This window comes from Pipistrellus hanaki, assembly GCF_964339955.1.
Source record: "Pipistrellus hanaki genome assembly, chromosome: 6".
NCBI lineage: Eukaryota > Metazoa > Chordata > Mammalia > Chiroptera > Vespertilionidae > Pipistrellus > Pipistrellus hanaki.
Genome location: NC_140508.1, coordinates 18,911,168 through 18,927,977, shown reverse-complemented (window position 1 = coordinate 18,927,977; position 16,810 = coordinate 18,911,168). Strand labels below are relative to the sequence as shown.

Sequence of the window (16,810 nt, the reverse complement as noted above, 5' to 3'; positions counted from 1 at the left end):
CTGGATGGGGTATACCCTCCAGTCTTTTGTGAAGACCATTGCACATTAGGCCCTTGTCTTATATTTAAGTCCATTTTCTGACCACCGCAACTCTGCAACTCAAGAGATTGCCATTGTGTCATGTCACATCTTGATTTAGTGCCAACCCACTGGAAAGAGTCCCCTTGGCTTGCTGCTTCCATCTTCCAGTGACCCCCTGATGTCCAGCTTTGTTGTTTCTTTGCCTCTGTCTTCCTTGATTTGTCCATAGTTGTCAAGGCTATTGGCCACTCTTTCTGTTTTGGAATTCTCTGTCTGCTCACCTTCTGTGACACCATTTTCCTTGCTCCTTATTCTTCCATTCATGACCCTTTGATGACTTTTTTTTTTTTTTTTTTTCTTCTATACTTGCTCTCTGAAAGAATCTTGAGTTCCCCATAATTTCTTGTTCTATTCCCTTTTCTTTAGTTCCCTCCCCTTTTTCTCTGGGAGACCCCATTCATAGATGTCTCATACTGTCCCCTGTTTGCTTATGACTCTCCTGATCCTCTCTGTCCCCAGAGGCATTTGCACCCATGTTCACATAGGCAGCAAGCCTCCCTTGCAAAGCTCCACATGCAATTTAGACTCAACATGTCTTTAACAGAGAACTCACTGCATTCTCCCTCTCATGTACTTTATAGTCTCTGTTCTGTTTCCTGGCACTTCCTTCCCCAGAGTCATCTCAGCACTGTTCAACGCGTAACCCCTTCACATATTCAGTGTTTTGCTTTTCCTCATTCCTGCCTTTGTCTCTTGTTTATGGAACTCTTGCTATGTGGTGTTCAAGGCCAAGGCTCTTAGATGTTAAAATGGTGTCTTTGCTGGATAACCCCTCAGAAGCGGATCCTTATCAAGTGTTCAATTGCAGGGAGTTTTTTTTGGGAGGTAGTTCAAGAAATGCTGGTAGGAGAGTAAATTCTGGTGGGCTAGAGCTAATTATACTGACTTAGTGGACTTAACTGTGCCCATCTCTTCCTAAATTCACGTCTAGGGAGGCCATGTTGGTAGCTTGAAATAGGCCATAATGGGACTATTTACACCATAGAAATTGGCCCATGGCCACAAAGACTCCCCATCCTTTACCCCCAGAATTGCTTGTTAAACATTTCTCAGCATTGTTTTGGGAGCAGAGAATTAAAACAGGGAAGGGCAGAGTCGATAAAGTGTGCTTTATCATGAGACTTACACTGTAAACAACTAGAGTGGGATCCCAGTGAAGAAAACTCTGGAATTCAGGTTAGAATATACACCTCAAAGTCATCCCACTGGAGCAGTGAGGTATTAATATACTACTTCCTACCAGTTACTGGCTGAGGGCTACCCTTGTGGCCCAGTAGAATCCAGTACCAGAGAAAGTATAACAGCAAGGCCTATGGGGGTACAGGAAGTATAGGTAATGGCTGATTAAGACACTGAGCACCCAGATTAGTAAAGGCAAATTAGTGATGTGTGGTTATTATCTTTTTCTCCCCAGACCTTGACTTCATGGATCTCATAGGGGAAGACCGACAGTGGACGTTGGGGAGGAAGTTAATGCAGGTGAATGACACTTTGACTTCAGAAGACACAGACCTTCGGAGCAGCAAGAACTGCACTGAACCAGGTAACTTGACAGCTGCACTTTGGGCAGTGGCTGCTGTTTTCTCTGATTTTGGCTAAGGAAGACCTGGATGCCATGTTTTTTCTTTAAATTCTAATCTAGAGAGACTTTAAGGACATCTAGGGCAAATGTCTAAGAAACTCAAAGATGAGACCCCAGGCAACTATGCAGGTGTGTTTGTACCTCTGCATTCTTTTCTTAGGGCAGCTGAAGAAAAGGTAAGTCAAAGTCATGGGAAATGCAGTGATAGGGAGCCCAGTCATCACCCTTGTTATGGGAAATAATGGAGTCAGACGTGACATGGTGACCAGATCCAGGATGTTGGGTTCAGCTATGCTCTGGCCAGTGTGATGGAGGGCTTGCTTCGGTTTGCTGGTGTGGGAGCTGTGGTTTAGGGAGATGAAGTGGTCTCTCTGTATCTTTGCTCACCGTATCAAGAAATGCCTTCTTCAAGGTGACAGCTATAGAAGAATAATGCACCTTAAAAGCCACTGTGAGAGAGGAAATGACTCAGTTTACAGGTAGAAAGGAAAATGTCCAGGTTTTTATACAGAGCATGAGCCCAGCATCTGCTGGTGTTGATAGGAATGGGGGCTGGGAGGAGAGGGAAATGGAGGATAGGAAAGGCTTTATGAAGGCAACGGGAGGAGTAAATGAGAACTCACCATGTTGTGTAGAGCTGGTCCATGAAGAACAAGGACCCAGCAGGCATCCTTGATGTCCGCATCTGCAGACTATGGGAACTGAACTCGATTTCTTGGGTCCTTGACTCTAAACCAGATTTTGTAGGGAAGGCAATCATGCTTGAACCAGGGAGGGTCTTGTTCAATCCCTAACATATCCAGGGCCTGCTCAGAGCCTCTCTCCTTCACTAAGCTGCTTGGACCAACCCAGATTGTTGTGACCATTTTGCTTTTGAATGTTTGTTTGTTTGCTTTAATGTAAAATGTCCCTCACTGCACTGTTTAATATGGACATTCAATGGTGACTTAATTAAAATGAATTCAAATTGCATACAATAAAAAAATCCAGATTCTCAGTTGCACTAGACACACATCAAATATTCAAGAGTTGTTTGGGACTCATGGCTACCATTTGAACAGCACCAATCATAGAGCATTTCCATTGTCTATTAGATAAACTGGTCTAGAAGGTCCATTTGTCTCTTGTCTTTCTAGTTCAAGGATATAGGGTGAATGTGTAAATTTGATTGCCCCATCTCTAATCTGGGTCTTGGGATTTCACTCACCTGCATGGGAATACTGGCTTAGAAACTTGGAAGCTTTGGGCTTTGGGCAAATGGTCAGGTTCTCTAAGCCTTTTTTGCTTCTCTGTAAAACTAAGTAATTATTCTAACCTTTCACATTTGCCCTGAGAATTGATAATGAAGTAATAAAGTATTACCAGCTTAGTGCTCTGTGTTTGGTAGCTCCACAGGAGGAGCTCACTCAGGAACTCCCACTGGGCTTGGGGCATCCCTCCCTCCATTGTAGGCAGGTCATGAAGTTACATTCTCCAGCCCCTCCTCAGGGGAATGGGCAGATACTGCACATCTGTTCAGTCAACAGGTCACTTCCTCTGTGGCCCAGGTCTGGGCAGTCAGCTAGGTATGCAAAGAGGCCCAGGCACCACCTTCAAACACAGGCAGGTTGGACGATCTCACTCAAGGCACCTTTGAGGAATCCTCTGTTTCTATAAGGATGTGACCAAAACATTGCCTCAGACTCACATCACCACCATTTGTCTTGGTCTTCTATCCAGAATACTGTTAGAAGACTGCTTCTTGATGTTCACAGAATGGATATTTTATGAAAAAAGTTGAGAATCAAAGCACTCGTGAGATCTTGATTTAGAATCAAAATTTATTAGTATTCCTCCTCTTTACCTCGAACTGATGAAAGGGTGAGAGGAGTTGGAATAAGCCAGTGGCAGGCCCATTCTCAGCATGCTGCCCAGGTCCCTGGAGAGGCCAAAGCAGCCCTGTACGTAATGAATATTACTTCTGCTGGTTGAATGTAGTGGTGTCTGCTCTCAAATGACTTAAATGTAGGGGCTAGGAAGAGAGTCAGGTGGATTTTAGACGGACCTTCTCCCTCTTTGTGATGATGTCAGCAGAGCAGTCATGATGGTGATGCATCAGGGTGCCCTATATGTGTGAAGGGTGTCTGTTTACTCAGGACCTGAGTCCTTGGGGTGCCAGCTTTTGCCGTGACCCAGTGAGTAATGGTGCCAGGTCACAGGAGTTAATTAGGCTCTTGTCACAAAGTGCTCCTAGTGCCACTTGGGATGTCACAGGGCTTCTCAGACTGTTCATAGAATCCATCGCTTTAGATGCCATTAGAGTAGGTGAAATGTATTCTCTGGGAGATGGGGCTGGTTTGCTCCCTAGATGCAACTGGTTTATCTCTCCGATTCCTTCTATTGCACACATTTGCTTATGCAAGAAATTTCCAGAACAGTCACAAAAACTCCCATCCCAAGATGCCCCCACTCCACTTCCCTTAAGAACGTCTTTGTGTTTCCATTGCCATACCACAGTCCTCCTTTTATTCCCTCTACTCCTCACCCTCCCTCCCTTTCCTTCTCCACCTCCACCTTTGCCTCCTCATTTCCATCTCCTTCTTTCCTTCTCTCTCCCTCCTCTTCCTTCTGAAAACCAGGAGTCCCAGCACCCAGCCAGGGGACAGCCAGGACGCAGAGTTCCCTCTTTAAAGTGGCACTGCCACTTGTCCAGGTGGCTCAGTTGTTTGGAGAATCTTCCCGTAACACCAAAACCATCGCAGGCTCAATTCCAGGTCAGGTCATATACCTAGGTTGTGAGTTCCATCGCCAGTTGGGGCATGTACAGGAGGCAACTGATGGATGTTTCTTTCTCTCTCTCACTTCCTGTCTTCCTAAAACCAATTAAAAAGTATATCCTTGGGTGAGGATTTAAAATAGATAAGGTAGGAGTGCTCTCTGTAGTTGATGTGGCAGCACTGAGATGACACACTCTCCATGTGATAGTGCCACTTTAAAGACATGTTGCTGTGTACAGTTTGGATTTTTATTTTAAATGGCATTCTTCCCTTGCTGTTAAAGACATGGTTTTGGTGGAAATTTGTAATTTTTGCCTCTAGAACAGCATGAAAAAAGGCTGACCTCTGGACTCCAATCTTTCTGCAATTTTTTTCTTGCCCTCTGTGAAATTTGAAGGTTGTTTTCTTAGCCTAGCTGCCAATTCCATCTGAAGCCTGGAAACATTGTTTTTTGGTAAATAACACTTGAAACTGTTTACTCAGATGACCTATTAAGAGAAATTATACTGGATAAATTTGAGTCACGGAAAATTAAGTTAGCTAAATGTAGCACTGAGAGGGGTGGATAACTGTAGCAAAAATGATTATTTTGTACTATTTATTTGTACACTTTGCAGAATTTTATTTATGCACTTTGCCGTCTGTCTCCAGAAAAAAACAAACAAAAAAAAAACCTATCATCTTTTGGTTTTTAGTTACTTGATATTTTAAGGAAATGAGCTTTTCCTTAGAGTGCCTCTTTCAAATAAACTTTGGAAGGAAAGAAGCTGTTTAAAATGATAGCCTTTGGCATGGGCTTCACTCTGAGATTACTGGAGTCTCCTGATAAAGAGCTCGGCTTCCTGTACATGCCTGGCTTAGCTGGATCTAAGGTCTTTGAAGATGGAAAGACACGCTGGGTCTGAGCAGCAGGACCAAGCAGATGCTGCCAGGGCACTGACCTGAAGGGTCCGTGCCAGGAATGTTCACTGGATCAGGTGTATGCTGGAATGGCCATAAACCACATCATCTGTTGAATGTGCATAGAGGAAAGAAGCCAGAGGTCCCTCCAAGAACAGCAATATGGGCCAAGTAAAAAAGATGAATGTGGCCCATGAATAAAAATTGGAGGCTAGGCACAGATTGGCAAGCATGGAAGACTGGTCTAAGGTGCAAGTCATGAGTGTTGGGATCTTCCTGTTTTTGAATGTAAGCCATAACATCAGCATACATACAAAGCATGATGGGTCCTACTCTCTCATCTTTTACATGAAAAAAGAGGGGATCAGAGGGGATAAATGATCTCCCATGGTCATGGGGCTTGTCAGAGCAGAGTAGGGTCCCCAACTATCACACGTAGAAATTCAATATATATTGACAATTAGATAGGAAAATCTAACCGTTGTATGATCTGGAGTAGTACTGTCCTTTGGAAACATAATGCAAACTACAAATATAATTTTAAGTGTTCAAGTAGCTTTATTTACGAAGTAAAAAGATGTAGGTGAAATTAATTTTAATAATATATTTTACTTAACCAAACATATCCACAATAGGAGGATATCCATCACTCCAATGTTTTATCCCTAGGTTTGAACTCACAAAGAACTAAGGTTTGTAAAAAAAAAAAAAAAAAAAGTTGTAAAGATCTCTGCTTTATTGTACTAGCTCACATCACTTTTACTAACTTTCCTCTGCACTTGTAATTTTTATGATTCAAATAATAAATAGCTGCTGACATTAAGTGGAACGAGTTAGAAACTTACTGTGATCTGGTCTTCAATTTGTATCTAATTTTTTTTTTACTGAATTAGTAGGACAAGGTAATAGTAGATGCTGTAGCAGATAAGTCCTTCAGATTTGGGAGTTTAACACACAAGAAGTTTGCTTTTTTTCTTGTGTGAAGTTCTGATTGGTAAGGTGGCTCTGTTGCAAAAAGTGGTTCACGGACTTGGGAGCCTTCCATTTCGAGGTTTTTCTCTTCCTCACACCTGGTTTCCAAGGTTGCTGTGCTTCTCTGCTTTAAGAGGAAAGAGCTTAGAGGATTTGGAGTAGCTGGGTTTTATGGACTGGGCTCTCACTCCTGCTCACATTCTATTGGTCAGGACTCAGTCACATGACAACTTCTAATTGCAAGGGAGGCTGGGGCATCTCCATTAGCAGAATGCCCTGAAAGAAAAGAAGGAAGGTCATAGCTACATTATTTCCTCCCAAACTTGTTCCTTTAAAACACACACACACACACACACACACACACACACAAATATTTCCATTTTCCCTTATACTTATTACAAAAGCAATCTACTCCCTCTGTAGAAAAATTATAACCCAAATTTACATCTTCTGAGACTGGCCTGGCTCTTGGCTTAACCTTTATGATTTTCACTTGGTCACTTGGGGAGGGTCACAAGTGAGATAGAAATTGTCCCAGGTGTGTCTGTTTGCAGATTGCATCTTTTCTTTGTATATACAAGAAGTCCGGGAAAATAATGAATGTTTGAGTATAGGTTAAGTCATCGGCAATACGGTGGAAAGAGCTTAGGCCCAGAGTAAACCCTACATCTCAGTTCTATCACTTGGCGCCTGTGTGATGCCCGGTGAGATTCCTAAATTCTTTTGAACCTCATTTCCACCATCTCTGAAGTGCAGATTGAAGATGCCCACTTCACAGAATTGCGAAGTTAGCTTTGTGAAAGAGTTGGAACCTCAATTAGAGACTGTATTTAATAAATGATAGCTATATTATCCTTGTGACCAGAAATATAATGGAGGGTAGACCAATGGCGATCATTTACAGGGACTTGCCTACTCTGAGGAACAATGAGGGATTATGAAGAGTGTCTTAAGGATGGACAGGTCATGTAGTTCAGCACCATGCAACATTCTTAAAGCTGTGCGATGGGATTAACTAGGCGGTGCCTGACAATGCCTTTTGCTGGCCTCAGAGGCCACTATGTAGACAAGCAGGATGAAATAGGAGTGAAGAACTCTGTACTTCACACTGAGAAGAGTTTTAAAGCCTCAAGATTCAGGAGGAAGGTTCAGATACCATTTAATTTCTTCCAGCTTCAACATCCCTTTGGGACTCTTTTTTTTTTTTTTTTTTAATTGTTCATTGAGGCTTTCTTTAAAACCCTGTTCTTTTAAAGCAGCTTAGGTAGCCTAGCCCAGTGAACAGTGCCTGGAATCTTCCTGCAATGCACGTAAAGGATTGTAAGCTCAGCTCTCCTCTGCTCTTAGATGTGTTGGTGGGCCTGTCCATTTGCAAAGCACTAGAGACTTTTCAAAGCAGTTTCACAGCCATTAACTCATTGGAACACATGTGGACCTTGGGATAAAAATATCTGCAAGTCAGGAATGACCATATTCTTTTTCTTTTTAAAAAAATATATTTTATTGATTTTGTACAGAGAGGGATAGAAAGCTAGAAATGTCGATGAGAGAGAAACATCGACCAGCTGCCTCTTGCACACCCCTACTGGGGATGTGCCCGCACCAATATACATGCCCTTGACCGGAATCGAACCCGGGACCCTTCAGTCTGCAGACGGATGCTCTACCACTGAGCCAATCCGGCCTCGGCAGGAATGACCATATTCTTGATGGAAAGTTAGACTGAGACCACAGCAAATTGAGAGTTCATCGTCATAAGCGTGGAAAGAAGTTTCGAAATTATTCCTCTATCATGGCGGAGCTGAGTAGTTGCAACACAGACCACCGGGCCTGCAAAGCCTAAAATATTTACTCTGTTGCCCTTTCTAGTTTGCTGCTGGCCCCTGTTTGAGGTCCCAAGACTGGTGCCTCATGTAGCCTGGAGGGAGGTTGAGGCAAGGATGACATTCCCACCTCCCTCTCTGCCCTCCCTGACCCTCCAGACGGTGCCTGGGCCATATGACAACTAAGGTTCTGTGTGACTCAGGGACTCCACTCTTCTTACTCCCTCCCCCCCACACAGACACACAATAAAAAACCTTCAACATTCATCTGCCCTCGTGTTAGGGATTTGTTTAAAAGAAGAAGAGTAAATACTCATCCCCAAAAACTGCTTGAAAACCAGTGGTCTGGACTAACTTCTTATTCCAGACCAGTGGTCCAAGCCTCCATAAACCTTGAGTTGCTTCTCTCTTGGGTCAGAGGGTGAAGCATCAGCACCGGGTTGGCAGCCGGTGAGCGCCGTCAGCCCATGTCACCCGTGGGTGGTTCTCCAGGGCTCGTTGTGCAGGCGCTGAAGCAGCGAGCAGTAAGCTCACTGTGTGTGGAGGCCACGGGCATTGGAACAGCTGCCACAGGTCAGCTCATGGGGAAGCCTCCTCCTGGCCCCACTGCCCCCCCGTGGCTGATCTGTGTGGCCTATGACAGTGACAACTGCTTCTTCCCTGAGCAGGCATGGCCTTGGCTCTATCTCCAGCCCTATGGGGGCTCCCTCCTGCCTGGCCCAACTTCTCAGTCATTCCTGGAGCAGCAGTGTGCATGGAGGGACAAGGCACTCTTTCTTGAGTTACACATGCAGAAATTGTCCCGTTCCGCAGATAGTCTTATTTCACTGATGAAACCAGGACGAAGCCTAGAGGTATGAATGGGCCTCTGTCCCCAGGGACCAGCACTTGCATTACCAGACTCTCCAGCCTGTGGACGCAGGCTGGGCTGTGTCCCCTCATTTTGTGTGTGGTGTCAGCCTTAAGTCACAAGTGCAAATGAGGGTTGCACATGTGGGCACCTCTGCCCTCATCTGAGTGCTTTCAGGTAGAGGCAGGCAGCAGTTCTGAGAGTGGAACAAGCCAGCAGCAGCAGCCCTGGGATATTGTCAGAAATGCACATTCCTGGGCCTGCTGAGAGCCTCTGGGACAGAACCTCTGGGAAGCAGGCCCAGCCATGTGGGTTCTCACAGCTGTCCAGGGGCTTGTCAGGGGCACTCAAATGTGAGGAGCCCTGGCCTAGCTCTTTGGAGTCACCTGGGCAGATTTTCAACCCAGGTACCACCCACTAAATCAAGACACCTGAGTCTCTGGAACTGGGAACTGGGCATCAGTGGTTTGAAAGTCTCCTGGTAATACTAGGGCTGAGACTACCTCTTGAGACCCCCTCCAGGCGCTGGCTGGCTCTGCAGAGCTGGCTCTGGGAGTCTGGCGGAGAGGAAGGTGGCTGGGCCTGCAAGCCAGTCAAAACCTATCTCCTCCTGCCACTTAACAAGCAATGTCAGTGCAATAAGACACCGAACCTATCAAGCTGTAGGTTCCTCATTCATTCAGCACTCTTCATGACCCTCACCATAGTCATTTAGTTTTAAACTCAACCTTGGGGATCTCTCTCTTTTTTTTCCCCCCCCTAAAATTTTCCCTCTGAGAAAAACTAGGATGGAGTTTCACCCCGGCTGCACTTGAATATGCATGTGTCTATATGAGAGTCCTTCTTCCTACCAGTGGAGCTAAGCTTGCCTTCCAGAACTTGCTGGTTGCCCAGCACTCACCTCTCCCGCCAACACCCTCCCTCCTTCTCAGAAGCGTGGGTCGGCCAAAGTCCAGGGCTAACACTAGGCCGGAGGGCAGGGCCCCGGGGAGCTGACCGCCTCTCCCTGCAGCACTCTGGCCCTGACTATGACTCTCCAGGCCTGAGGGGGACTCTGGGGACTTCTGGGTAGGATGAAGGCCTGGCCTCTCTCCCTAGAGGCATGTGGCAGCCTTTCTAGGCCTCAAGATTTTTAAAACAGCCTCCAAGGACAATAGGGGTAGTGGGTTTAAGGGGAGGGGAGGGCTTGTCTGAGTTGACTCTCTGAGTATGTTTTCTACAGACCACACACTGGGACATCAGTCACCAAGCCTACTGCTTCCCTTTAGCTGCAGGATCCCCATGGCTTGGGCCGAGGGCCACCTCTCCAGTTAGCATACTCCATCTAAGCCCATGATAGTGCACATTCCATTTGGAGAGTAAGTTTAAATAAGTACATGTCTAGATAATCATATTGGTGCTACCGATATAGTATTACACCACTAGTTTGGCAGAAATTTCTCGAACAGAACAAATAAAGTCCCTGAATTAAAGATTAGCATCTTTCTTTACAAGCCAACTCAGAACAAAATGGACATAAGGCTAGCCCAGCGGCTTGTCCATCTCTGCCAAGCCTGTGTGCACAGAGCCCAGTCTGGGCTTCCCAGCACTGGGAAGGGCTGAGGTCCTACCACAGGCTCACTCAGCATCTATGCCACTGGGATCAGGGACACTGGGCTGAGAAAGGGAGGAGAACAGGCGACAGACCACAGAGGCAGGCACTTTGGAAGGAGCAAAGGACCGGGGTCCAAGGAGTCAGGGTGGATTCATTTAGCCTCTGGTACCTCAGTTGCTAAGTGGGCGCTCAGAGTACCCACCCTGCCTTGGGGATCACTGGGAGAACCAGAACATGAGGGTACCCATGTTTTATAATTGCAAAGTGCTTCTGGGTGTAGTTAGGGATGCAGACCATGGTCTCACATACCTGGAGAGGAGTCCTACCTTTGACATCCAAGGGTTGTGGGACCCTGGACCAGTCATATACCATCTCAAGGCTTCGGTTTCCTCCCCTGTGAAGTGGGGATAATTTATAGTACAAGCAGAAAGCGTTGACATAAAGACTCAGCAGGACACATTGTGTAAAGTTCTTAGGGCAAAGCAAACTCTCAGCAACCCATGAATGGATGCTCACTGCATGAGCTCCCACTGTGTGCTCCTCCTGAGGGGTCTCGCAAACAGGGCCCCGATTGCTCATGTATAGGAGAGTGTGGTTATTATTCATGCATAGTTTAGGGTGTGGGGATTTTACTGTGGGAGAAGAGTAAAACAAATCTGACAAGTACTAATACCAAAGTAGAAAGTAAAAATACGTTAATTGTCAAATTATACCTGCAGAACACAGGAACAGCTTGTCAGCATCAAATAAGCCTCCTGGTGGATCTTTCTTTGAGAATGGGAATTCCACTTATGCTGAACTCTTGTTTATCTGTCCTGGGAAAATCCATAGAAAAATCACTGAGGATGGAAATTTTGGTCATTTAGACGGAGTATGCAAGGTTGAGTGTATAGAATGGATCTCAACAGAAGCAGGAAGAGGATGTGGAAAGGCAAGGAGAAGGTGGAAAAGAAGTGGGGCTTGTTCAGGGCTCAGTTCTGCCCCCTTTCACCATCTAAGTCTGCCTTTTGGATCCCCTCAAATCAACTTTTTGGCAAAAACATGGCCGGTGTTCCATGCAGCTGTCCTTCCATATTCCAGGAACAGGAGGTTTTCCCACTGCCTGCTCCATTGTGACCACAAGCACAAAGCAAGTTATATTTTAATACAGAGGAAGTAAAGTTGTAGCATTGCTATGCCTACAAGTCGGTGAGGTGTTTTTATCCAGTGACTCTAGTTTTAAGGGCCCCTTTGCAGGAGTCATTTATATGCATGGCTCCCAAAAGGATGTTCCCTTTAATGGGGCCCAGGCCAAGGAATGCATGGTTCCCCAAAGGATGTTCCCTTTAATGGGGCCCAGGCCCAGAATCTTTCAGTAGTTGCCATTATGAACCTAGAATTATTGTCTTGTCAATGCCACAATTTCATGGGCTATTACTTTAAAAATTTGCAACCCTCTCCCTGTCCAGTCTCAATCTTGTCTTTATGTGCTTTGCATGTTTCTTATTTTCTCTGCATTTTATGAACATTTGCAAATCCACAGAAAATTTGGAAGAAGTATACAGTGAACAGCCACAGACTCAGTACCTAGATTCTGTAATTTCCATTTTATTAGGTATACTGGTATTACCACATGTTTACTTATCTGTTCAACCCTATACCCATCCATTAATTTATCCTATTTTATTTTAGTTGTGGATTTCTATGTAATTTGCAGAAATAAATACACCTCCTCTAACATACTTTAGCATGAATATCTTTAGTTTATTGGGGTTCTTTTGGGAGTAGTATTTATAGGCAATGAAGTGCATAGGTCTTATATATACCATCAGTGAGGTGTGACATATGCATACACCAGTGCTCCCGACCCTCGTCAAGATAGAAGATATATTATCATCTCAGGAAGTATTCTCATGCCCCTTCTCAGGAAATCCCCAGGCCAGGCCATCTCCACACAACCACTCTTCCGATTTTTATCCCCATAGATTAGTTTATGTCTGATCTAGAACTTTAAATACATGAGTCATACAATATATACTCTTTATGTAAGCATTTTTTTCTCAACATGCTGCTTTTGAGATTCATTCATTTAGGTTTTTGTGTGTAGATACATTATTGACTATACACGTACACACACATATAGATAGATATCTGTGCATACAGTTTACATATACAAGTATGACAAATGTTAATATGTCGGGTGTGTTTTTAGTTGGGATGTTGGTCACTTATCTTAAATACTTATTTTAGGTCAACTTTAAAATAGATGTTTGTGCTGTTTGGAAAAGTAGTTCGAGCTTGAGTTTTATTTAACCAGATGAAGGCACTCATCCTTCATGTATGCTCAGCCCAGCTCTTCCCCTCCTGCTCAACTCCCCTCTTGCTTTCCTACAGCACAGAAGCATGAACTGGACTCAGAAACCTTGTGGTTGGTTGTGGGAAGGGGAGGGGAGGGAAGAGTAAGAAAGAGCAGGAGAGGAAGAGAAGGGGTGATCTTCCTCATCCTCCTATCATAACCCCTTGGGCCACTCCAGATGCAACACTGCCCATTCCGTTTTTCAGTTATAACAAGGAATGGGAGAAGAACTGAGCAGGTGGAGAAAATGATCGGAGTCACTGAGTAAACAGTTGGCTGCCTTCTGCTGGGGGAGCTGCTCCCAGGGCTCAGGGGGACCCTGAGATACTTTCCTGCATGAGTTGGGCACACGCCTCGTCACAGACACAGCGTCAGAGAGAGGGAGGCATTGTCTCTTCAAGCACCTGCACTGGGAGCCGGAGGCCTGGTTAGGGCAGGGGAGCAGCTCCACACTAACGTGGGAACTGTGTGTGGGTTAGGGTCTTGGAAAGGGTGAGACCTTCAATTTCCCAAAGGAGCTCTGTCCAGGCAGAACCCTTTGTGGGCATGGGGTCTTCATTTGTTTCCCTGTGTTCCTTGTTTACCTGTCAGTTTCTGACACACAAGTCAGTTGAGAGTAGTTAATTGTGATGCACAAACAAGTTGTACAATGAAGGCACACCCTTGGCAACCATTCATTTCTTGCTTTGATCACCAAGTCCCTTGACTCACTTTTGGTTTTCTTAGAGGCAGATGCTGAGATAAGAATTTGGGTACATGTAGTTTATTTGGGAGGTAAGCCCAGAATATACCAGTAGGGCAAGTGAGAGAGAGGGAGGGCAAGGCAGCAGCCAGTGCAAGGGGTGTCATCAGCCAGTTATCACTGGGGCAATGGGGCTTACCCTCTTGGGGCCCTTGGGATAGAGTACGGAAGATACTTCATAGTTTTTTCACCCACAGATGAGGGAGCTGGGCTAAGTATACATCAGTGTCCCTCAGTCATTGGGAGGGCTGACTCCAGGGGTATCAGTGATCTGGCACATCCAGCTTATTCCTCCTGCAGGTAGACTAGCGCCCATGACCAGAGACAGCCAGCAGGTGAAGAGTGCAGCTGGATGTTGGACCAGTGTGCACCGGAGAGTTAGGACAGGGTGGGTCAGTGGGGGATGGACAGTGCTTGCTCAATAGCTACATCCCCTTTTCTAAGTGATTTCCGTGTCATCTCAAGTAGGTATGAAAGTGAATCCTAATGCAGGAAGATGGGTCATAGCACTCTGCATGTCCTCTGTGTGTGCATGGGTTTGTCTTGCCAGGCAAAGGCATTTAGACTCATCCCACTAGTTTTCACTGCCTTGTCATGTGTGCCTGTACAAGCACTGATGGCTCACCAAGCAGAGGGCTTAGGCTGGGTGAGCTGAGGAAGCCTTTTAGGCCAGAGTCTGGGAAACATTTCTTCCCCCCTCACTCATCTTCGACTGCCTCAATGCATGTGGGAGGCTTCTGGGGACCCCATGGGGGCTCAGAACCTGTCATTGAAAATTGAAAAAAAAAGGGGGGGGGAGGAGGACGGAAACACTAACAAAATCCTGTCTAAGCTCCTTCTGCAAGAAAACAGCCCTTTGCTCACCAGGCAGGGGCTCACCAGGCAAGTGTTGCTGGGGCCAAGGGATTGGAACTCATTTAAGCTCAGGGAGAAAACCCAATTTGAGCCCTGAATAGAAATTGGAAAGTGGGGTGTCACTATAGATTGGGGTGCTTCCTTTGGCCTCTGCATATGTGTTATTTTAGGAGCACATACTGGCTTTTCTGGCTCTGGCGTCAAAAGCAAATGTGTCCATATCCTCTGGCAACTTTAGTCCCTCACTGGGCTCTGTCTTGTGTGAAATGGAATCTGTATGTCACATAAATCATCTTTCAGAGTGACTAGTTATGTTTGAATTAGAGAACCCTTTAGCCCTGGTATTCAGATCCTGCATGGTTTCATATTTCCAGAGATCCCCCCAAAAGTGGGACTTCCAAAAGTTCCCAGAAAAGACACATCAAACTTTGTGATGCTCTTCAGCCCAAAGCCTGGCACAATAAGAGGTAATTCCACACTGAAACTGGAGGCATCTAGACCCCTTGAAGGCTGTGGAATACAGTTTGTAGCACTAGAGGAAGGACTGTATCTTAAGGTGTTCTAAAACACCCCCACAAGCACATTAATCTTTCAACATGAAATAGCACTCATTCTCCTTTTGACTATGACTGGCTTTCATGACTATTTCTAACAAATAGGCTGTAGACATAGAAGTTGTGTGATTTCCAAAGCTGGGTCATGGATGGCCATGCAGTTTCCACCCAGTTCTCTCAGTGATTGCTCTTGGAACCCAATCACCATGCAGGGAAAGCCCAGGTGTCATGGAAGGCTTCTTATAGGTATTCTAGTCAACAGCCCCTCCTCCCTCCAAGGTCCTAGTTGATAGCTGACAGCCAGTGTTGACAACCAGACATGTGAATGAAGACCCCTTCTAGATGACCCTAGCCCTAGCCACCATCAGACTGTAACCACATGAGTCCAAATGAGAAATGCCTAATGGAGCCCAGTCACCCCTAGAGCCAGGAGAGAGAATAACAGAAATGACGGGTGTTGTTTTGCATTGCCAGTTTGGGTTGCTTTGTTCCGCAGCCATTCTGACCATTACATGCATACACTCACAATTCATACTGCTGAGGAACTTCTGGGCCAGTTAAGGATCTCCACTGTTCATCACTCACTCTTTTTGTCTGGTTCAGTGACTCACTTCTTGCTTTTAGGAAATCGGTATGTGGGGAGAAGAGACAAGGGCAGACATGTTTGTCGGATTCCCGGAGTCTCCAGATGGCTTGCCAACTTGGCGCTCTAGATGCCGTATGAGGTTTCCAGCTGTTTTGACTTGAACAGGTTGGGGATTGGCAGCCCGTTTCAGGTCTGGCTGTGAGCAGTGGGACAGCAGCTGCCACCTTTCTCAACTCAGAATCACAAGGGTAGCGGCAGCTGTGGGAAGCAACCCTCCAGGTGGTTCCCATGCACTTGGCTTCTGTGGCTGACTCTGCACACCTAACTTGCTTTTTTGTCATAACGTCTAAAATCTGGCCTCAGCCTGAGGAAGTAGCTGGCTGTGGAGTGCAAAGCGGGGCGGCTCTCCTATCCTTTCCAATGCTTCGGTCCCCAGGTCCCTGTGCCAGGGGTCTCTTCTTTAATGTCGTTTTGTGCACCCCTCTTCCTTCAGCCCAGGCGTGGCTCTACCACTTCTTCACTGTCTTGGGGAGAAATGTGAAAATGCCTGGGAGAGAACTTGGAAATCTGCAAAGTTGTTGCAAAAAATGGAAGGTACTGGTAAGGGATTAATAAGCAATTACTGGGTCCAGACACTTATGTGTCTGTTTTATCTTCTCTGAAGACCATAATTTAGAGTCTCAAACTCTCAACACTCAGATACCATACAGAATGATGTGACCCAGCAGCCTATTTAATACCCGAGTTCCCTTTAAAGCATCACCTGAAAGTGTCCTCTGTCATATCCTGTATAGCCTTGGTGACAGACTCTTTCCCTGCCTCCTTTTAGAGGCCTTTTATTCCCTAGGCAGCTGGGATTATTAAAGTTGTCTTCTTTGTACTGAACCAAAGTAACCTGCCTTTTAGTCATTCTGAGTTCCGTAAAATAATCCCCCCCCCCCCCCCCCCCCCGCATGGCGTGTTATTTTTAAGGTCAGTTTGCAAGGTCTTCCTTGGTCAGGCTTCCCTGTCTTCAGTTTCTCAGCTTCCCACCCCCACTCCATATGACATGGTTTCGAGACCCCCTCACCACCCTGGTTACCTTCTGGGCTCAATGTTAATCTCCTGTTCAACTCTTAAAAACCAGCCTCCTGTTATTGTTTGGACAACACGTGAAATAACTAGACCTGATTCAACCCAT

General features: G+C 45.7%; 1 protein-coding gene across 1 annotated transcript in view; it reads left to right on the top strand.

The window, feature by feature from the left end:
• SLC24A3 (solute carrier family 24 member 3) overlaps positions 1 to 16,810 on the top strand; it is a 459,582-nt gene that overhangs the window by 69,594 nt on the left and 373,178 nt on the right. The window contains exon 2 of the mRNA XM_084887028.1: positions 1,496 to 1,624. Within this exon, the coding sequence (XP_084743154.1) occupies positions 1,496 to 1,624 (129 nt within the window). The remainder of the gene's footprint in view (positions 1 to 1,495; positions 1,625 to 16,810) is intronic.